General features: G+C 39.1%; 4 protein-coding genes across 5 annotated transcripts; 3 read left to right on the top strand and 1 right to left on the bottom strand.

Moving 5' to 3' along the window:
- The first annotated feature begins 1,301 nt into the window (after positions 1 to 1,301).
- Positions 1,302 to 6,401, top strand: LOC137938587 (proton pump-interactor 1-like). The gene is made up of 8 exons (XM_068783575.1): positions 1,302 to 1,500; positions 2,972 to 3,366; positions 3,631 to 3,825; positions 3,909 to 4,088; positions 4,306 to 4,500; positions 5,040 to 5,138; positions 5,238 to 5,741; positions 5,840 to 6,401. The coding sequence occupies exons 2-8, from the start codon at positions 3,004 to 3,006 to the stop codon at positions 6,146 to 6,148; spliced, it is 1,845 nt and encodes a 614-aa protein (XP_068639676.1). The 5' UTR covers positions 1,302 to 1,500; positions 2,972 to 3,003; the 3' UTR covers positions 6,149 to 6,401.
- Positions 6,402 to 7,718: 1,317 nt separating this feature from the next.
- Positions 7,719 to 8,760, top strand: LOC137961209 (non-classical arabinogalactan protein 31-like). The gene is made up of 2 exons (XM_068808359.1): positions 7,719 to 8,158; positions 8,368 to 8,760. The coding sequence occupies exons 1-2, from the start codon at positions 7,930 to 7,932 to the stop codon at positions 8,673 to 8,675; spliced, it is 537 nt and encodes a 178-aa protein (XP_068664460.1). The 5' UTR covers positions 7,719 to 7,929; the 3' UTR covers positions 8,676 to 8,760.
- Positions 8,761 to 10,916: 2,156 nt separating this feature from the next.
- LOC137963313 (serine/threonine/tyrosine-protein kinase HT1-like) lies at positions 10,917 to 14,313 on the top strand. The gene is made up of 5 exons (XM_068810451.1): positions 10,917 to 10,932; positions 11,527 to 12,371; positions 12,771 to 13,226; positions 13,644 to 13,899; positions 14,015 to 14,313. Exons 1-5 carry the CDS (start codon positions 10,917 to 10,919, stop codon positions 14,062 to 14,064), a joined length of 1,623 nt encoding a protein of 540 aa, XP_068666552.1. The 3' UTR covers positions 14,065 to 14,313.
- A 400-nt stretch (positions 14,314 to 14,713) lies between these two features.
- Positions 14,714 to 18,831, bottom strand: LOC137938403 (beta-glucuronosyltransferase GlcAT14B-like). 2 transcript variants are annotated; one of them, XM_068783380.1, is made up of 5 exons: positions 18,578 to 18,831; positions 16,931 to 17,650; positions 16,743 to 16,818; positions 16,536 to 16,651; positions 14,714 to 15,688 (listed from the first exon to the last, which is right to left on the bottom strand). In XM_068783380.1, the coding sequence occupies exons 2-5, from the start codon at positions 17,541 to 17,543 to the stop codon at positions 15,186 to 15,188; spliced, it is 1,308 nt and encodes a 435-aa protein (XP_068639481.1). In that variant the 5' UTR covers positions 17,544 to 17,650; positions 18,578 to 18,831; the 3' UTR covers positions 14,714 to 15,185. The 2 variants fall into 2 exon arrangements, with proteins under 2 accessions (XP_068639481.1, XP_068639504.1); XM_068783403.1 differs by having other exon boundaries at positions 18,639 to 18,831.
- Between the last annotated feature and the right edge of the window lie 988 nt (positions 18,832 to 19,819).

The following is a 19,819-nucleotide window of genomic DNA, read 5'->3' as shown; positions in this document are numbered from 1 at the left end:
TCAATGTTATATCCGTATTTTGGATTATTTAATTATGTTAAGACTTATATTTAAGTGTTAGAGTTTGGGTGTAATTGGGACAAATATAGTTTTATTATAATTGGATTCTTTTACTTTCCTCTATTATAAATAGAGGTTCATGTACTTTGATTATTTAAGTTAATGAAGTATTTCTCTTTTCCATAAATTCAACAATTTTAAAGCTTTAAAACTTTTAATATATTAATCCATTTCTTATTGAGAAAATTTTCGCTTGTAGAAGCCTCAAATTCGCTAGCAAAACTTCATTCAATGAAAAAAGTGCTGGCGTGTTTACGTTGCTACAAATTCTACTAGCTAATTTTAAAACTCGCTTCTAAAGTTTAAAAGTTATAACAACCAAATCAATTTAAAGTTCAAAAGAAACAAGTGGCAAAATTCGACTTCTCTAGAAGAAATTCAAAACTCTGTCAATGAATTTGAAATTCGCTGGCGGAAATCAACTTTCTACTAGCAAAAGTTTACATTGTAATAGGTTATAAATATAAAATTAAAAAAATTTTAACAAGGAAATTTTACAATTTGGTCGTAGTTGTCTAAAATTTAAGAACGAGTTAATCATATTTCGTTGGAAAAATATTTGAAACGTAAAAAATTTTAAAAACCTTATTGCAATGTAAATCTTATTTTCTTTTGTAGAAGCAATTACTTACATAATATTTTTATTTTATATTTAACATTTTAATAATTAAAATAAAAATAATGATCAATTAAAATGTTTAATTAAATCTAATTAAAGGATAAAAATACAATAAAAGTAATTAAAATTTATAAAAATTATAAACACAAAAATTTGAATTATAAAAAAAAGAATATACTTAAAAAACTACACATCATTCCGTGGAGGATCCGAAGAAAGACTAATGGTTCTCATCCTCATATTCCTCTTGTAGAGAATTCAGCCCCCCTTGAGTCAGGCAATAAGAAATCCTCAACTGCTCCTTAGCCTTAGCTCAACGCCTCTTGAGTTTAGCAACTCATCTTTAAAATGTAACGTACAAGAAGAAGAATATGCTCGAGCCATATTTTAAATGACTAAGTTGGTAAAGCCATCTGAGGTTGTTTCCTTCTGATTCCTTCTAAGTGATTCCAAAGACAGAATTCCACCATTTGAATGCCCACATCAAACTTTCTGCATTAGAATATAGTTCTAAGCTGTAAAGATTAGAATTAAGGGTTTGTAGCTATTACCCGGTCTCTCATCCCTACGCAACATGTCCCACAGAATCGGCAAAACTCTTAAAATTCCACGCCCGTCTTTGCACCGCCGCAACAAAACAAAAACAAAACAAACCGGAACGCCGGTCATTTTTCCCCTCGTCTAAAAATAGTAGACACGTTCTTTCCGCTTCTCTCTTCGGGCACGCACCTCCGATCTGATCTTTTTTCCCTTTGTCCACCCTTTTTCTAGAGGGCCGCTTGCCGCTCCAGAGAAGTCGCCTTCGCGATCTTCGATTTTCGGTAAAAGAAGCTTCTTTATCTAATCTCCTCTTGCAATATTTCGTGTTTGTGAATTGCTGGTTCTGGGCTTTTCTTCCGATCTGTTGAGGTCGATCGTTCCTGGCATTTCTACTCTGCGAAACTGACAATCGTTACTATTTCTCTTCGCATGAAAGGATTGTGATTCTTTTGTGCTGTAAATTCAGATACCTTCCTATTGGAAGTAAATTGGGCTTCAAATGTTCCTATGTCTAAATCACAAAATTCATTTTTTTTTTTTTTTTGTCTTAATCTTCTTCTTATTTTCTTTGTCGTGTTCTTTGTTTGTGCTTTCCGGTTGATATATTTTTATGACTGAGTTGCGTGGAGTTGATGACATGCTCATATGTGATGTAGAATTTGGTAGTTGAGAAATATTTCTGGATTCTCCTAGTTTGACTTCTTTTATGAATTAAACAAGATAGCCCCTCAGAACCAGAGGAGTTTACTGGAATATACATTTATTTTTAAAGTTTTGGTACCATTGTACCTCAATTTACGAGAATGTTGTCTTCCGGTTATTCCAAATCTATTTGAATCTGGACTTATTCTGTCCTAGAATTCCATCTTGCATTTGATATGCTCTGATCTGTTCTAAAATGATCGGAAGTAGAACTTACATAGCAGAAGTACTTGTTGCTATATCAACTCCCGTGATTCTCTAGAAAAAAATTCGCTTCTAGTTTTCCAGAAGTGCTTCTTGCAAAATTGTCATCCAGTAATTCTGTAAGCTTCTATGGCCTATGCAGTCTAAAGTATTGGTCCCAATTGGTATTTTTTCTTATAATTCTATATTTTTACCTAATTTGGGGACTTGTGAATTAATTGAAAAGCAAAAAAAAACGTAATTGTTCTATAGATTCAGACTTGGTCTAAAATGCTTAGATTGATCAAAAGTTGATAATCATTAGCTTTGACTGTATTGGATGCCGCCATAGGAAAACAAAAGGACGGGAAAATCATTTTCCCTTTGACTAATTTCCCCTTTAACTAATTTTCTCATTGGAAATTTTTCCTTTGACCGGTTTTCTTGCTTTTGTGCCGCCATAGGAAACGAAAGGAAAATTAGTTATGGTGTTTGTATTTATACTAGAAATAAATTAATTTTATATAAATAATAAAAAATAAGGTTAAAAGTAAAAGGTAAGTGATCAAGAACCATTTTAGTGCTTCTTGGTTTATTTTTCCTTTTGTTCCTATTGGAACAATGGGAACCCATTTTCCTATCATTTTTAACATTTCTTAAAGGTGAGAAGAATCAAGAAGAATCGGGAGGAAAAATTTTCCATCCATGAAAATGTCACAAATATTGAAAAATTTTGGCCAATGGAAAATTTTTCCTATGACATTTTTTTTTCTACACTTTCCTATTGGCACAAACACACCCTATGTATAAAAAGTTACTCTAACGGGTTTCTTTTCTTTGTTAATTGTTCCTTCTCTTTCTTTTCAGAGATTTAGGCTCCCAACATCTTTCTAGAAACAATGGGGGTTGAGATCTTGGGAGCCAGTGATTTGAAGGATGAAGTCGTAGGAGACATTGAGAATGGAAAACAGAACAAGGGACTTCAAACTGAAGAAACAATTGAATTTGGTATTGTAGATGGTCAAAAAGGAGCAACAAATGGGCCCAATAATGTAGAATCAAATCCCATTCCTGATGGAGGTTTTCCCAAAGATGCTGTGGATGAGTGGCCTGCACCAAAACAAATTCATTCCTTCTATTTTGTTAGGTTCCGAAATTTTGAAGATCCAAGCCTGAGAACCAAAATTGAACAGGCTGACAAGGAGCTCCAGAAGAAGAATCAAGCTCGCTCTCAGCTTACTGAGGCACTCAGAGCTAAAAAGGTATATAACAATTCCTCCACACTTTACCTTTGCCAATGAGAAATAACAGATAAACAGGTTCTTCATAATTGAGTTCTTTTTTCTGTTTGGGGTATAGGCAGATTCTAAAGTTGAGCCATCTGATTTCTTTTTTGTGGTAACATCTGCAGTTGCTGCATTTTTATGGAGCGTACATGACATGTTTATAGTCTTTTTTTATCTGTTGCACCCATTAATGTTATTAATGAATTTAAATGACTTCAATACTAATTCAAAAATGTGCAGTCGGATAGGGCAGCAATAATCACTCAATTGAAGCCTTTGACTGCGGAGGATAAAATGTTCAGGATGATTGTAGGTGAGAAGAGGAAGGATATGGAACCCCTTCAGGCTGCTCTGGGCAAGATGCGGAGTGCAAATAATGCTGTTAGAGAGAAGGGTGCTGGCTTGTGCTCTTCGGAGGAAGAGCTCAATGAGCTTGTAAGTTTTTGTGCACTTCTTGTTTGTATATGGCTTGTTTATTATATGTTTCTGACTACCCTCTGTGCTTATGTTTGAGACAGATTCAAAGCTTGCACTATCGCATGCAACATGAGAGCAATACACTAGTGAAAGAGAAGCAGTTGCTTAAAGAAATTAAACAGCTTGAAGGGACAAGGGAGAAGGTTATTGCCAATGCTTCAATGAAAGCAAAGCTCCAGGATTCCTTTGGTCAAAAAGAAGATATTCAAGACCAGCTGAAAGTTCGTATTTTTTGTCTGTCAATTTTTGAAATTCTGATCCTAAAGAGTCGATTTTCTTCCTTTATTGAATCATTTGGAATATAATTTGAATCTGCTTTGTGAGATGGCACAATTTAATGCTGTTACTTGTCAAGAGAATAATGAAATATGGCTCTTCAGATAAAAGATGTAAGATTTGACCTTTTAAATAATTATGGTGGCTCATTGCAAATTACAGCTTATTGGTGGTGATCTGGATGGAGTAAGAAAGGACCAGTCATCTGTGAGGGCGAAAATCAAGCAATTAGAGGAACAACTAAAGGCAATCGAATCAGACATTAATGAGTTGCAGACCAAATTGACTGCTGAGATTGAGAAAAGGGACAAAGCATATGAAGCTCTGGTTGCATTGAGAAAAACGAGGGAAGAAGGGGTAATTGAAGTCTTATCTTTTCAAAGTGAAAGGACATAGAAGTTTACCTTTTGAATAAGTGGTCATGTTCTTTACAGGAAAAGCTTCTTAGATCCTTCAAATGGCTTGTGTAGATTTTTGCTTTTGTAGTTATTATCCATTTGCAAAAGATGTAGATATTTCATTTCTTAGAGATTTCCCTGCACCTTAGGTGGATTATGCCACACGTTTATGCTTTCACGTAGCTACAAATTCTGATGTCTAGTCAAGGGAGCTGAACTCCCCTTGGTTCTTTTGTTGGAATCAATAATCTCCACTGAAAGATGTGGATTACCACACTAGTTGTATATGCACATCCATTTCAAGAGAGATAGGCACACAGTCACATACGAACTGTTTAATGTTTGTATATGGGTTTGCAGATTTTAATTTTGTGAACTATCCTAGCCTTAGGAGATCAGAAGAGCTATTGGTCATTTCATCTTGCATTCTATTTAAGACTATTCATGATTCGTTCGATCTTGGGTTAGTGATTTTGATTGTTTTTGTTGTGGTTTCAGAATGCGTGCTTTTATGAAAATCGTGCACTTTTGAACAAGGCCAAGGATATTGCTGCAAAGAAGGACATTGCAGCATTGGAGGAGCTTTCTCATATGGAGGTCTTTGCCATCGATTTTATTGCTTGTCAGTTCATTGATTTTTACTATGAAATTCTTTTGCATGTTGATTTGCTTACTTTATATTTCTTTCAACATTAGATGGAGAAGTTTATGGCACTATGGAGCAGCAGTAAGTCTTTTAGAGATGATTATGAGAAAAGAATTTTGCCATCCCTTGATATCAGACAGTTGAGTAGGGATGGTAGGATGAGGAACCCTGACGAAAAGTCTTTGATCGAGGTACAACCAATTCAAGCTGAGGCACAGACAGCCCCAGTGAAAGCAACTCCAAAAAAGACGAAAGAAGAAGCTGCACCACCTCTTGAAATACAACAGAAGGAAAGCACTAAAAAAGTGAACGAGGCTGAAACGAAAGGGAAAGTGGATGACTTGGCAGATACCGGTAAGTCCTTGGGGTCAGAAAAATCTCAAAAGGAGTCTTCTGTTAGTAATGTAATTGATCCAGAAAAGTTGAAGGAAATGAAAAGAGAAGAGGAGATAGCTAAGGCCAAGTTAGCTCAAGAAAGGAAGAAGAAACTGGCAGAGAAAGCAGCTGCCAAGGCAGCCATTAGAGTGCAGAAGGAAGCTGAAAAGAAATTGAAGGTGTTTTTTTTTCGTGTCGTTTCTCTGTGGGTTTTTTTTTTTTTTCAATAGTTTTCTATCGGGTCTATAATTTAATTGCCCCTTAAACCCTTTTTTAGGACCGTGAAAAGAAAGCAAAGAAGAAGGTTGGAGCTGTGAACCCAACAGCTGAAGGCGAACCAGTTGAGGAAGATTCTGAAGCAGGTGAATCGGAAAAGCTTGAAGAAAAAGTGGAAGCTCCGGTAATAACAAAGGCCAAAGAGCAGAAGGAGAACATTAGACAAAGAAATCGTGCAAAGTCTCAGGATCTCCCGAAGGCCATCCTTAGGCGTAAAAAATCTCCATCCTACTGGGTATGGGCTGTTCCTGCTGCTGCTGCTGTGCTGGTGCTGATCCTTTTGATGCTTGCCTACTACTATTTCCAGTGAAGAAACCGAAAACTTGAACCGTAGTATTTAGGACCAATTTTCCAGTTAATACCGTCAAAACTGGCTTGGTCTTCTAGTAGACAGCTTATTAAGTATCGTTCTTTGACATCTCAATAGAGGGATGGAGATTGGAGACCGTTCATAACGTTCCTGGTTGCACATACAGTGGTGGTATTTCACGGAACAATGATACTATGTACGTAAACATTTGTTTTTTTTTCCCGAGAATTTTAATTTACTTTTCTGTTTATGACATCGGCCTGAATACAACCTGGATTAGTATAAGAAAATATCAGAACAGTTTCGATATAACCAACTATTTAAGCTCTTGAAACACCCAGAAGTATTTTGAAATTATGCAGATCAAACCGTACCTTTGCGCTTGAGTGCTGAAGTTTCGATTACTACTAACTTCTCTGATACATGATCCTGTAAAGAACTACTGGAGTTCTATGCACTGTAGTGGATTGCATACCGTTGATTAATGGCTGGCCGATGCATTTTCAATAAAAGTTTTCATTCTTACTATGCATTTCCAACAGGTCCATTTGAGGATAATAATTTAAATTTGTCAGAACATTTCATTTATATATCTTCTCCGTATATGTTTTGAAAAGGAAGTGCTTCTTTCCCACCTGATATTAAGTCATGAACTTCTTCACTGAAGTTGGAGAAAATCTGAAGTCTGTTGTGTCTCTTGATAAATAATTTTCTTAGTCCGTGCATCGAAAATCCATAAACAAAGGAAGCATCAAAATTTAAGATTTGGAAAATTCTGCTGTGCTGTTACTTAGGATACCATTGGTTGTGAAGATCCTTTCCGATCAATCACATGAAGAGTGTTAATAGGACTTTTCCCCCATGTGAACTGCTCCTATTAATTTTCTCATTTGATTGAAAAAGATCAACCTAATGCTTTGGTATGGAAGAGCAAATCCCTTGAATGCTATGAGAGGATACTATAAATTATAAACTCGGATCTCTCTTCCGTGTTAAAAAATAAATCAAGCAGATGAGTGCTTACAGAATACAGACTTCAGCTTCTGCGCTCTCCTTTCCCTCCAATCTGAGTTCGAATGGCTTGAGAAGACGCTAAAGCCAGGTGACCCCTCGCATCGAGCTTAAATTATCTGACCAAGTAGGATTCTTTTAGTTCCATAAATCACTCGTCCCCTCACATTTTCTTAACAGTCCGCCGCTAGAAGGCTTTGGTTTTCAAGGAACCAGAGGCAAGTAATTATAAGAAACTTTTATACAGTTAGTAAAATTGTTACACTTCCTAAACTTTGACTCGGATCAGGACCTGAAACCCTTGTTATTAAAGCTTATCCCATTATTTAAAGCGGATTTTGAGCTCTGATAAATCGTGAGGTACGACCTTTCGTAGTTCTTCTGCAATAAAATACTCTTCCCAGATAGTGATATCCCATCATACAACCTCCTCATTTACCAGACAGAGCCCGTCAGAAACTTCTACGGCATCTCTTGCAAGCTGTGCAAAATTCCAATCTTTGCATGTTGTGTACAGTTCATCTCTTCTTGTTCATGTCTTGAAACGCCTGAGGGACCAAATCCCAATACCACCAAGTGCATCAATCGCGCAGCGTTACCTTGGCAACCCATTTAAATGGCGTTTAAAAAACTCACATCGATCACCCAAAGCCGCCGAGCATCCCGCCTTGGAGCTCCTACAAATACCCAGCGTTTGTAGCTCAAGACCCACTTGAGCGTGTCTTCTTCTCTTCTTCTAGGTTACACTGGGTGAGGAAAGGTTGGGAGGAATGGCTGGCTTTGCTATGTCTTTGCTGAAGAGGTCTGTAGCTTTCGGGATTTTGGTGTTTGCCATAATGGGGCCTGCAGTTGACGGCCTCGGGCCAGAGGTTGAGAACCTTGCCTCCTTTAAGCTCCCATTTCCAACTCGCAGCTCAGTCGCGGTGGAGGGTGTTATTTACTGCAAGTCTTGCAAGTTTCCAGGGATTGATACCCTTTTCGGCGCCACTCCTCTGGCTGGTGAGTCGTGACTCACTATCATGAGAATTAGGAGCGTGCAGGCGTCTACTGTCTCTCAGAATTGAGGGCTTGCAGCTTCTGTAGAACAATGCCAATGTCCATTGGGGCGTGCATCGCTCTCTCGCTCTCTCGCTCTCTCTCTCTTCCTCATAGTTCTTCTTCCATCTTTTATCGAGTTTCTGATTTGTTTTGGCAATGTGGAATTGCAGGGGCAGTGGCGAAGCTCGTCTGCAACAGCACCAAGCATGCCATCAGTGCACTGGGCAAGACAGATAAAAACGGATATTTCCTCATCGATGCCGTCAAAGTGTCGAGCTACGGCGTTCACAAGTGCAGGGTGTTCCTCGTCTCTTCCCCGTCGGAGAAGTGCAAGTTGCCAACCAACATCAACGGAGGAATCAAGGGTGCCCGCGTCTTTTTCCGCAAAGTTGTTTTCAAAGGAACCAAGCCCGTTTTCCTCTACGCCTCTGGGCCCCTGGCATTTGCTCCCTCTAATAAAACTGCTTGTGTCCATTAACCTCTGATAACTCCTCCCTCTGCCTTGTTATTAGCCTTATTACGTACCTAGAGTGGTGCAGGTCGTAGAAGTTGGAAAGAGAGAAATAAACGGAAGCTGCAGTGAGCTAACAGTTCGATTGTAATGGAATAATCTGAATCAATGCCCTGGGTTTTACAATCTTCTCTTCAGTGGTGAAAATCTGAAACAATGGGAAATGCTAAAAACAAACTGTTGTCTCTGGTTTCATTAATTTGTTCTAAAGAATGCCCGCTGCGAACCGTTACCTCTCCATTGCTGGTGACAAGGGGACAAACCAAATCTAGGGATGATCGGGTTTAAATAGAGTTTACAAGAATAGAGTTGGGAAGATTGTGATCGGTTAGTGTCGGATTTGATATTTCGTATTGGATTTGGATTTGGATTTTAGGGTCGGTTCAGGTTCAAGTTTGGGAAACTAGACCCTGACATGATCGAGCTCGCCCCTCACAAACGAATCTCCAGGTCCTCGGTAAAACGAACATAGACGTACTACAAAAGTTTTTTTATTATTATTAAAAAACGAAAGATTGCTTGGGCTTCCTTGGCGCAGAGTGCATAGTGCTCAAAGTCATCTTCCACTTTCGGTTCTTGAATTACATCTTTAGCTATGTAGGGCCCTTGTCGCTCGTGGCCTTTTGCAGTGACCGTCCGTCACTTCCATCTGCACCGCCGTAGACTTGGAGACGGCGACCGCCCCCTGTCGTTTCCATAATTCTGTTGACGTAGCCAATACAAGCACGCAACTAGAAAAATTTCCATTTCAAATTGAATGGGATCGAGACCTTCAAAACGCAGCAACGCAGAATTTTTTACTACGAGAGTTTGCTTTGCCAAAAGGGAATTTTTTCCTTCTTTAAAAATGAAAGCTTTCTACATGTATTAATTTCCGGGACGACGACCGCCTCTCAATTTGTCCACCAAAACCACAAAGATATCCACTCAGATTTTCTAGCCCTTCAAGAACAATAATGACCGTTGGCGTTGGCGGAGCTTTTATGACCAAATTGGAACCAAATTAATGAGAATAACAACCAGAAAGTTAATATTTTCTGCTTCCCGTGAAAGCTGAACGATTTCTCCTATGGAATAATGTTCACGGGCTACACTTGACAGCAACTGTGGAATTTGAGAATTCAAAAATGTCACTTTCTGTGCATGCACCTTGTGGTCCGTGAGGACGAATAGAACCCAGCCGGCGGATATCGTCACTACTTCACCAGTAGGTGAATTGCTTTTAACGTGGTCAATTCACTCTCTTCTTCGTCCTCTCTCTGGTAACTACACCCCAACTTTCCGGTCAGGGCACAGAGCTACATCAATATCAAGGACTCTTACCGGAGTCTCACACAAGGAAGTTTTATTTTATAGAAAGATTTTTAGTTTAAATATATTTTAATTATAATAAAATTTATCTTTAAATATTAAACTTCTCTTTTTGTGAGCAATTCGTCGAACAACTGATATGCATGATTAGGACTCCACCAAATTAAAAGCCCGTCTCCTACCATTTCTGTACTGTTTATGCTTTAAGTTGGCGGCCATGGCACACGTACCGCGGGGTCTACCAGCCCTAGACATGTTTTTGTGACTCCGTACTGCAAATTTTGTTGTCGAGGTGTCGGGGTTTTTTTTGTCTTTACGCACTAATCAACTAATCGGAGGCAGCAGGGTCCGTCGTTGGCCAATAACAGATTCGGGACGCGTGTGTGAGATCCGGCTCTCCGCACGTACGAACAGGTACGAATAACCGTAGATCCTCCACAACCGGCCCGGCCATTAAGGGGAGAGATCCGTATCGCATCTCTGAAAGCGACAGTTGGGCTCTTTCTTAATTCTGCTGCTCTCATCTTTTCCGTCTCTCGGAGGGTTGGGGGTCCACTCGGCATCCCCCGAAGAAAGCCCCGACCTCCGACGGAGAAAAGGCAATTTGCCAACAGACTCCCACCGAATCTACGCTGGATTCAGACCATACGAGCTACGTATGCGATACGATCTTATGGAGAAACCCACCACGGCCTGTCTCTGGTGATGATTCAGATCTACTCAGACCAAATATCATTGCAAGCACGCTAAGGGGTAGATGAATAACCTTACTTGACCTTTCTTGATGGTGGGAATATATGTGTTTTCTGTTTGTTCGCGCTGGTCATCTTTTACTGTTTTTCGGCTTTCTTATTTTGAATCCGAGGACTTATGGTGGATTTTTTTCTTGGTTCAATGATGGAGATTGAGACGGGTTAGGGTTTTTTTCTGGCCTTCTTGGTTGTAGTATTTTTTGTTTTTTAAACAAAAAGATTTGACTTTTTTTTTTTTTTTTCTTTTAGGTGATTTGAGCTTTTCCTTCATATTGATTTGGCTGACTCCAATCCTTGTGTTTTTCTTCTTCTCATCGATTTAGTGAAGGGGCAACCATGATAGTTCTTATTTTCAGATTAATAGAATATGATTTTTCTCTGTTGTTTTGATTATCCATTCTCCTCTTGTCGGATTTGGTTGCTCAGATGAAGGTCGAAATTGGGCTGTGAGGCATCCGCTGGAGGTTCAAGCTAGAAAGTTATATCTACGCAGAGATTTGGGTTCGGAAAAGTTTCAGTTTTGGTCGTGGGCGTTAATTATGGTGATAGATTGAAAATCACAACCACTTTGCCACAAATAAAAAGCAGAGACTACGAGCGGACTCTCTTTTTCATGTTGCTTTGGCGGCGGTCTTGTGGAGAATATAGGAGCTGCTTTGATGTGTTTTGACTGGATTATAAAGATGGATGAGCTCCGCCTGTACGGCTTTTGAAATTCTTTCTTACTTTCCTTTTTGCCGTTTAGGCATTCTGAGCTACAACTCGTTACCGAGAAGCGGGTGTTCTGTATTTGAAGAATAATGAAGAGAGTAGCTCGTGGGTAAGGAGGGTCAAATTCTCACATACAGTCTGCCACCGGTTGGATAGGATTCCATCTCTACCAATTGCTCTGCAACCTGACAACGATTTGGGATTAAAGCCCGGAGCTTCGAAGTCTGCATCTATTGTCCAACCTTCTGGTAGAGTACAAATAGACCCCCTCCCAAGGAAGGTTTTAAGTTATTCCAAGGACAAATCTAGCCCAAGGCGGAGATCTCTGTCTCCTGTTCCCGAGACTATTCTCTCAGATGCATTTAGAGAAGCTAGATCTGAGAGCAAGCGGTTCTCTACCCCTGGCCGTAGAAGTAAGGAACCTGATAAGAGCATAATCGGAAGATTGTTTCATAGAGATTTCCGTGGATCTCACTCATTTGATTATTTATCTTCTTCAAGTCCGATTCCTACCCCAACAGTTTCTTTATCTTCATCAACTTCAAGCCCTACGCAGAACTTTTCATCCATGAAAATTTCTGAGAGGCCAAAAACAAAAAGGGAGTCTTCTTGGGCCAGATACTTTGACCATGCAGGGGGTCGCGTTTCTGCTGTGAATTGTTCAGATGAGTGGACAGTTGACCTCTCTAAGTTGTTTCTTGGGCTAAAATTTGCTTCTGGAGCGCATAGTAGACTTTACCATGGGATATACAAGGATCAGCCTGTTGCAGTTAAAATGATAAGAGTACCAGATGATGACGAAAATGGGGACATGGCTGCCCGGTTGGAGAAGCAGTTCACTAGAGAAGTCACCCAGCTGTCTCATCTCCACCATAGACATGTGATAAAGGTGATTCATTGTTCTACTAACTTGTCTGACTCTTCTATAGCTGTATATATTTGTTAGAATTTATCTCTGAATAAATCTCAATTTGCTTTACTCTCTTTTAAGCTTTTGTTGGTTATGCGTTAATGAATTTAACTTGCTAGCTCTATGCTGCCTGCCGATAGCATCTTTTTGCTTGTGTGAATTTTTTAAGAAGAACGCTGTATTATCTCTATTTCTGTTTTTCTGTTTAACCAAGATGTTTTCATGTTCTCTGGATTTGAGTATCATGAAAGAGAAATTTAATGCCAATTTAAAGCTCTTATGTTGTATTTTCACTTGACCAAAAATCCTATATGCAGTTATGCTCGACAGTAAAACTTATTTGGTGTTTCTTTTGTGCTTGCCTTTGGTCCTATGCAGTTGGTTGCAGCTTGCAGGAAACCACCTGTTTTCTGTATTATCACAGAGTATCTTGCAGGAGGTTCCTTGAGGGCCTTCCTGCATAAGCTTGAGCGGAAGTCCCTCCCTCTAGAGAAAATTATTGCAATCTCTCTTGATATTGCTAGAGGCGTGGAATATATTCACTCACAAGGGGTTATTCATAGGGACCTCAAGCCTGAGAACATCTTATTTGATGAAAACTTCTGCTTGAAAATTGCTGATTTTGGAATTGCCTGTGAAGAGGTGTATTGTGATTCTCTGGCTGAGGATCCTGGGACATACAGATGGATGGCCCCAGAGATGATAAAGCACAAGCCTTATAGCCGGAAGGTTGATGTATACAGCTTTGGGCTTCTCTTGTGGGAGTTGGTGGCCGGTACAATACCTTACGAGGAGATGACACCTATCCAGGCTGCTTTTGCTGTAGTGAACAAGGTATCTTTCTAAATTCATTGATCTGTTTTAACATTTATCTTTTGCTTTGAGCTTATATTAGGTTTTAAGTCAAGTAGCACAGATTTGTTTGTGCAATTTTTCTTGTAATGCCAAAACTATAGATACCAGATATATTCAACAAGGTAATGGAATGAAGAAAATGAGTAAGCCTGGAATTCACATCCAATTGCAGAAGGTTACTTGTAGAAGGTAGCCAAAGTTGAATCTGGGAACGTTATAAAAAAAAAAAAAAAAAAAGCTGAATCTAGGAATGAACTTCAGTAATACAATATTTCTTCATGACGTTTTGAATAAATTCTTTGACTTGTGAGGAATTTTCCTATATTCAGTAGTTGTAAGCTCATTGCTGCAAAGTAGGGTTCTAATTTGGAGAAACTTGTCTTTTTTCAATGTCAGAATTTGAGGCCACCAATTCCAGCACACTGTCCACCTGCTCTTCAAGCTCTGATCGAGCAATGCTGGGCCCATAACCCGGAGAAGAGACCGGAGTTCTGGCAGATCGTGAAGGTGTTGGAACAATTCGAGTCCTCCCTGACTTGTTGTGGGACGCTTGAACTTGTGCCTAATTCAACTAGTCATGATCACAAGAAGCGGCTTGTTCATTGGATTCAGAAACTTAGCAGCGGCCATTTGAACCCTGATAATTCAACTCGTAAATTATTATAAGCTCTCTTCCATTGTTATTGTAGGTTTTTTTTGGCTTTGCTGTGTTATTAAATGTCATCATTTTCAATTTTAAGCCATTAAATTTTTGAAGAAACATACAGGAAAGCGCACTACGCCGGTGAAGCAAAGAATTTGGGCATATTCAAACTAGCAAGATTTGCCTTTCACGTAGTAGACGACGGTTGAGTAGGGATTCCTACTTGGAGATTATAATCCCTTGAGAGAGCATCTGTAGATTTTCTTGTATAGGTTTTGAAGGCGCTTCCCAGAGTTTTTTCTTCTCCCGTGTTTATGTAAATGCTTCCCGATCATTAAACTTGTCCTCAAGCAATGCCGTAATTCTTTCCTTGTGAAGATCTTTCTGGTTAAATAGCAAAGCTTACCATCTTTCTGCCGAACATTTCATGTTGGTTTTATCCGTGCATTTTAACATGTGTTCATCGACTCTTTCAGCACAGTTTTTTTATTCAAATCGGCTACTGACTTGAATCCCAAATTTCTGAATCAAATCAGTTGAGTCAGACGGGGACTCACCAATCTGACCCACCTGATCCGCTTTCCAAGTCATTTTTCTATTTTTTATTTTATATTCATATTTTGGACTATTTCATTATTCAATACTTAGTATTTAATTACTTCCCAATTCTTTTTCCTAATTTCCTGTATATGGTGAAGGTGGTGGGTGCACTTATATTCCATACTGAAGATTAATCTATGAGTTAAATTCATGCTTCACCTGTGTCTGCTACAAGAAACAGTAATAAAAACACTCACAAAATGAAAAAGGTAGACCAACAGGACAAAGGAACCCACTACTTTTGTAGTTCTTCCATAAGATGTCTCTACCCTCGTGAACCAACAAATATGTCCCAATATCTAACTTTAGAGCACTACATTCCTTCTAATGGAAAAATTATAAAGATCTGTTCCATAGGGATCCTGTTCAACAAAATCTATAAAGGAAAGGCTATGTTAGGATAATCTTCCTACAGATTGACCATCACTGACTTTACAAGTGATGACATCCAGGTTCACCATGAAATTGTTTTCTGTAGTACCTATCACAGATGTCTTGATTCCGATCTTCACTTGAATATATCCTCTCCAAGAAAGTTCCCGAAAAATGCAACCAAATTTGAGTAGTTCCCATGTCCAAAGAGACCAACTACTCCCTTTCTCCTTTTATTCTCTTTCTCGCTTTCGTCATTCATGATTTCAATGCAATGACTTACTCGCAACTAATAATGTTCCTTAGTTGACATTCGTTTGGTTTTATTTACACTGATTTTCTTGAAACTTAGTCGACCTGTAAATCCTATCTATCAGTCCTTGAAGTCTTCGGGCTCCACCCCCTGGCTTTAAGCGGGTAATGTCCCCTACGTTTGAACATGATGGCTTCCCTGAGCACCAACCACCAGGTGTAAAACTGTCGTTGCCCTTCCTTCCAAGGAATTCAGAATCAATTCTGTCCAAAACCGGGTCATTTCTATGGAACTTGCGGGCAAAGGGTGCACTACTTCCTATCATTTTGCCCAAATCAATCATTGAGAGGGTGTGAGGGTGTTGCTTGGGAGGTATATCCCATGCAATGTAGTGCATGTCATGATTCACCGCTGTCACTGCAAATTCAGGAACATTGCAAATAACAGTATGGAAATAGCCTTCTGGGGAGGAAACAAAGTTGGTGTAGTACATTAGGAGGGTTCTTGGGAGGTTATCCCAACCCCATACCAAGAATTCCACAAAGGCCCTGGAAAGAATCATCCACGCAGAACCTGCATTTGGAAACCCAAGGGAAAAGTACATATAAAAAATTAACAAAAATAATGACAGATATAATGGCTTAAAGAACAACTAGTTGTAAATCAGAATCGGTAACAGAAGTTACAAAAAGAGAATGAGAAAAAAGATAAATGTAAATTAAATAATAGCTCAACTAATTCAGAGAGAAAAATGTCAATAGATAATACACATTTCTCTTCTCATTTTCTTGTAGTTTTGTTCTGTGCAGCAATGTAAGTTCTTCAATCTTTTGCATCAGTTTTAAAGTTCTTGATGGTTATGTTCTCAACTTAGAACCAGACGCCAGAGAGAGCAAGCAGAATAGTGTCTATGTCAATAACAAGGGGTCCACATATCAAAGAGTTCAGAATTCTTCTTCCAGTATGACATGAAAAAAACAGACATGCCTAATTAATTCTAAATTGGGTTATAGATGTTTCAGCTATTACATAAATTTTCATTCCCCTCCCTAGACAATAAAGTTATCTTTTCATTTTAACAGTAGACGGCAAAACTATGTTATGTTGTAGAAAAGCTCATTAAATGCTAGGTCACAATGTGAATATTTTAGTAATATAAGAAGAAAAGTATCTCAAATACAGGAATAGCTCATCTAGTTGTTTCTTTCACGACTTTTGCTAAATACAGGAAATGCAGTTTCCTTATGAGTTCCTGATAATCACAGTATATTGGTCCAACCTGGAAGATTAGAAACTACATAAGTCTACTTGACCTCTCTTGTGTTTGAAAATTACACACTCAGGTGAAATTTTCAAAAGAATGTCAATTTCATCCACATAAAAACACAAATTAAAGTTAGTTAGTGGTTTATAGGAGTACCTGTAAACAATTTAAATGCAGTAGGAAGCTCCCTCTTCTCTGTGACCCAGAAAAGATCTTGTTTTCTGGACTTATAAAGCCCAGGGTCCATCATCAATGGCTTTGCTCTTTGACCCCTGAAGAATACTTCTTAGATCAGATCATTAATTATTTCACATGTGAACCAATACTAGATGATCAGAGAAGCCCAACAGTAAAGTCACTCACTCCTTCCATCCCAGTTTGCTTGTGTGCTCAATAAAATTCAGATCTTTTGGCAGGTCTGAAAAAGTGTATAAAAGATCTGCACCAACAAATGAATTTAGCAAGAGGAACTTGAAATATATATTGATTTAAAATTTTACATGCCTTTGTGAGGATATAATACATGAACCATTAAAATGACAAGCACTTACCATCCTGTGTAACAAGTGGATAGTCAGAAGCACTGAGATTTATAAACCAGTCCCAATCCTTGCTTTTTCTGAGAAGAATAGCACAGGCATGAAGGGTATTGGCAACCATCGTTGGCCCTCTATACGTAACCATATTAGCTTTTGTAATCATATGTACGTTTTCAACCTTAGAATACATTGGATCCCTTCGCAATCGGTCTGCCAGTTCTAATCTCTCAGCAGCTGATGATTCCAAGTCCAAATGAACTATATATTGGTTCAAAGGATGGTAAATTGCACGCAATGTCCTCCACAGTCTTTCTAAATCACCTTTAGAACCAGAGACCAGATAAGCAAAACGAGGAACAGAGGGGCCTGAAGGAGGGGGTGGTGTAGATGATATTTTGGACTCTATGAATATAGGATCTGTCTGGTTTGGGGGAAGGTGAGTTGGAAAAAGTGAGAAAATTGAGTTGATGGTGTGTAAAGATGATACAAGGCCCATATTGAAGGACGTCACGAGAAGAAAAACACATATGAGAGAGCTTACAATAAGATGAGTTACCCATTTCTTCTCCATGTTAAAGGGTTTCAAGACAAAAGTTCTCACGAATTCAACTCCATTTTGCCACATTGCTTTAGCTTAAAATTCACCGAACTCCTGAATCCATTCCAAATTACTATAACCTCCAGTTATCCAGGCAAGGAATGAGTGTTGAAGACATTGGAATACTCACACACCTGCCAAAAAAAATAAAAAGTTTAATACTTTCACCACAGAAAGAAGAGAATCAAAGAAACACCTAATGAACCGTACACAAAGAACAGAGGTGTATACATTTCTAAAAAGTTAAAAACGGCTAATGAAGAGAAGTTTATAACTATGTGACAAGTCAAGGGGAAATTATGAAGAAAGGGGAAATAAACATGAAGTTCCTCTGGCTATTTGAAGAAACAGAGATAACTCAACATGGAGGCGGGATTACAACGAAGCACAGGACAATCTCATACAGTTTTATCACTGAGTGACATAAATTCTTCGAGACGTCAAATGCACGGAATTGAGTATCAGAAGCTTAGAGCTCAAAAATTGCTTCTCTATCAGCTAAACGCTCCTTCGCAACAAAAAAAAAAAAAAATCGAAGGCAAAGAAGAGGATTCCAGCGGAAGGCAAGGTTTCAAGAAGAAAATATCAAAAATTCTAACATTAATTAAACAGATGAAGCCAAATTTCAAAAACAAAGCCAGCACAAATTGCATGTAAATTACAGAACTAATCACCAAGGGTAAAAAGTGAAAGAAAAATAACGCCAAAGAGTTTGATCATAGACAAGCAAAAGCTCGATGCCATTACAAACAATCCAGATCATAGACAAGCAAAAGCTCGATGTCATTACAAACAATCCAGTCTCCACAAAACCATCTAATACCTGCATGTACATAAGATAAATACAACATGGCTTAAACGAATTACATGCTTAAAAGAAAAGTAGAGACAAATCCGCAACATATAAAGGTAAAAGAGCTCCTCCACAAGCATCAGAGAGTGCAGATCCTTAAACTGTCAAACAAAATAACAAACAAGCAGAATCCGGAGCGATAAAGATAAAAACCAACGCAACAGAGAAAAAGAGATGGCCCTAAATTTAGGCGTCTGTGAGGAAGAACCTGGAGGCGGAAGAAAAAGAAGGGGTGGACGTGAAAGAGAGAGAAAGAGAGCGAAGCGAACCAGAGGCAACCGATACTGCGGAGAGAATGAGAAAAGGGAAGCTATGCGAAATCCGAAATCAGTCCATGTAACGTGGGAAGCGGTTTCGTTAAATGAGAGCACGGAATTCGGAAAACGCGGTCGTTTCTGCATTTAGGTAGGCTTCCACCGGCCCAGACGGCATTCATTTCGTTTCACTAGCACCTCTTCTCTCTCCTCCTCTCTTGATATCCACGATTCCCGACTGACTTTCCAACATCGCACGACCTCAGGTTTCGCTGAAAGCTACTTTAATATACTGATATCGCGCTACTCTAAAATCAGGCCAAAAGACAGGATATCAACTCCATATCTGACAAAAAGCACTAAAGAGAGATGGACAAGCGGCGAGGATTTACGCGGAGACTCTCCTACCTCCTACCGACTCATGGGTGGCTCTGTCTTCTTCGACCGATCTGTCCATCGATCGTTCGGTGGGGAATCTCTAGGGTCTTTTCCCGAATGTTAGAGGAATCGGGAAAAGGGAACTGAGAGGTCTTCTTCATCTATACGATTGCTCCTTTCTGCATACCAATTGTCTGAACAAATTTCCTTTAGACAAGGCCCTTATTAAATCCCCATCGACTTAACGTAATCTTCGTAAAGATATCCAAATTTGAATAAAAAGAATCCAACTAACATGCCTACAAATCGACTTGCAATTTGCTCGGAGACTGCGTTGTGAAATACAGAGGCTAAATTCGACTAACTCTGTTAAGAGTATAAATGCCGATATGGGCCATACATCGGCTAGCCACCCAAGGAAGACCGAGACAAGAACGGCGATTTGTGAATGCTAGTTCATCTCTTAACTGTCTTTCGGCACCGAAATAAATGAGGGTGACCTCACTAGAGAATCGTTTACTTTGGTAACCCATTCTCCCCTCTTCGTCCACATTCCTGCACCCAAGAACACTTACGTTGGCTAAAAGAAAAACCACTTAACGTGTTCCGATCTATGGCCGAAATCAGCCCAGAGAGCTGCACAGTCACAAAAGGAGAATTTTCGAGTTTTCGGTCGTAAAGAAAGATTGCGTCAACCTCAATCTCGACCAGATTCGCGATCTGTGGCGCATGATGTCATCTTCCCTTATGCTTTGACTACAGAAATTCTTTAACAGTGATACCCTTTTTTACCTAATTAGCTGGCGTTAACGAGAAGT

Source organism: Aristolochia californica, unplaced genomic scaffold (assembly GCF_029961685.1).
Source record: "Aristolochia californica isolate CCGP_79_NKW_82.1479 unplaced genomic scaffold, dmAriCali1.0.hap1 SCAF_1, whole genome shotgun sequence".
Taxonomy (NCBI): Eukaryota; Viridiplantae; Streptophyta; class Magnoliopsida; order Piperales; family Aristolochiaceae; genus Aristolochia; species Aristolochia californica.
Note: the sequence above shows the minus strand (reverse complement) of the source record. Positions and strands in the feature narration are given on the sequence as shown.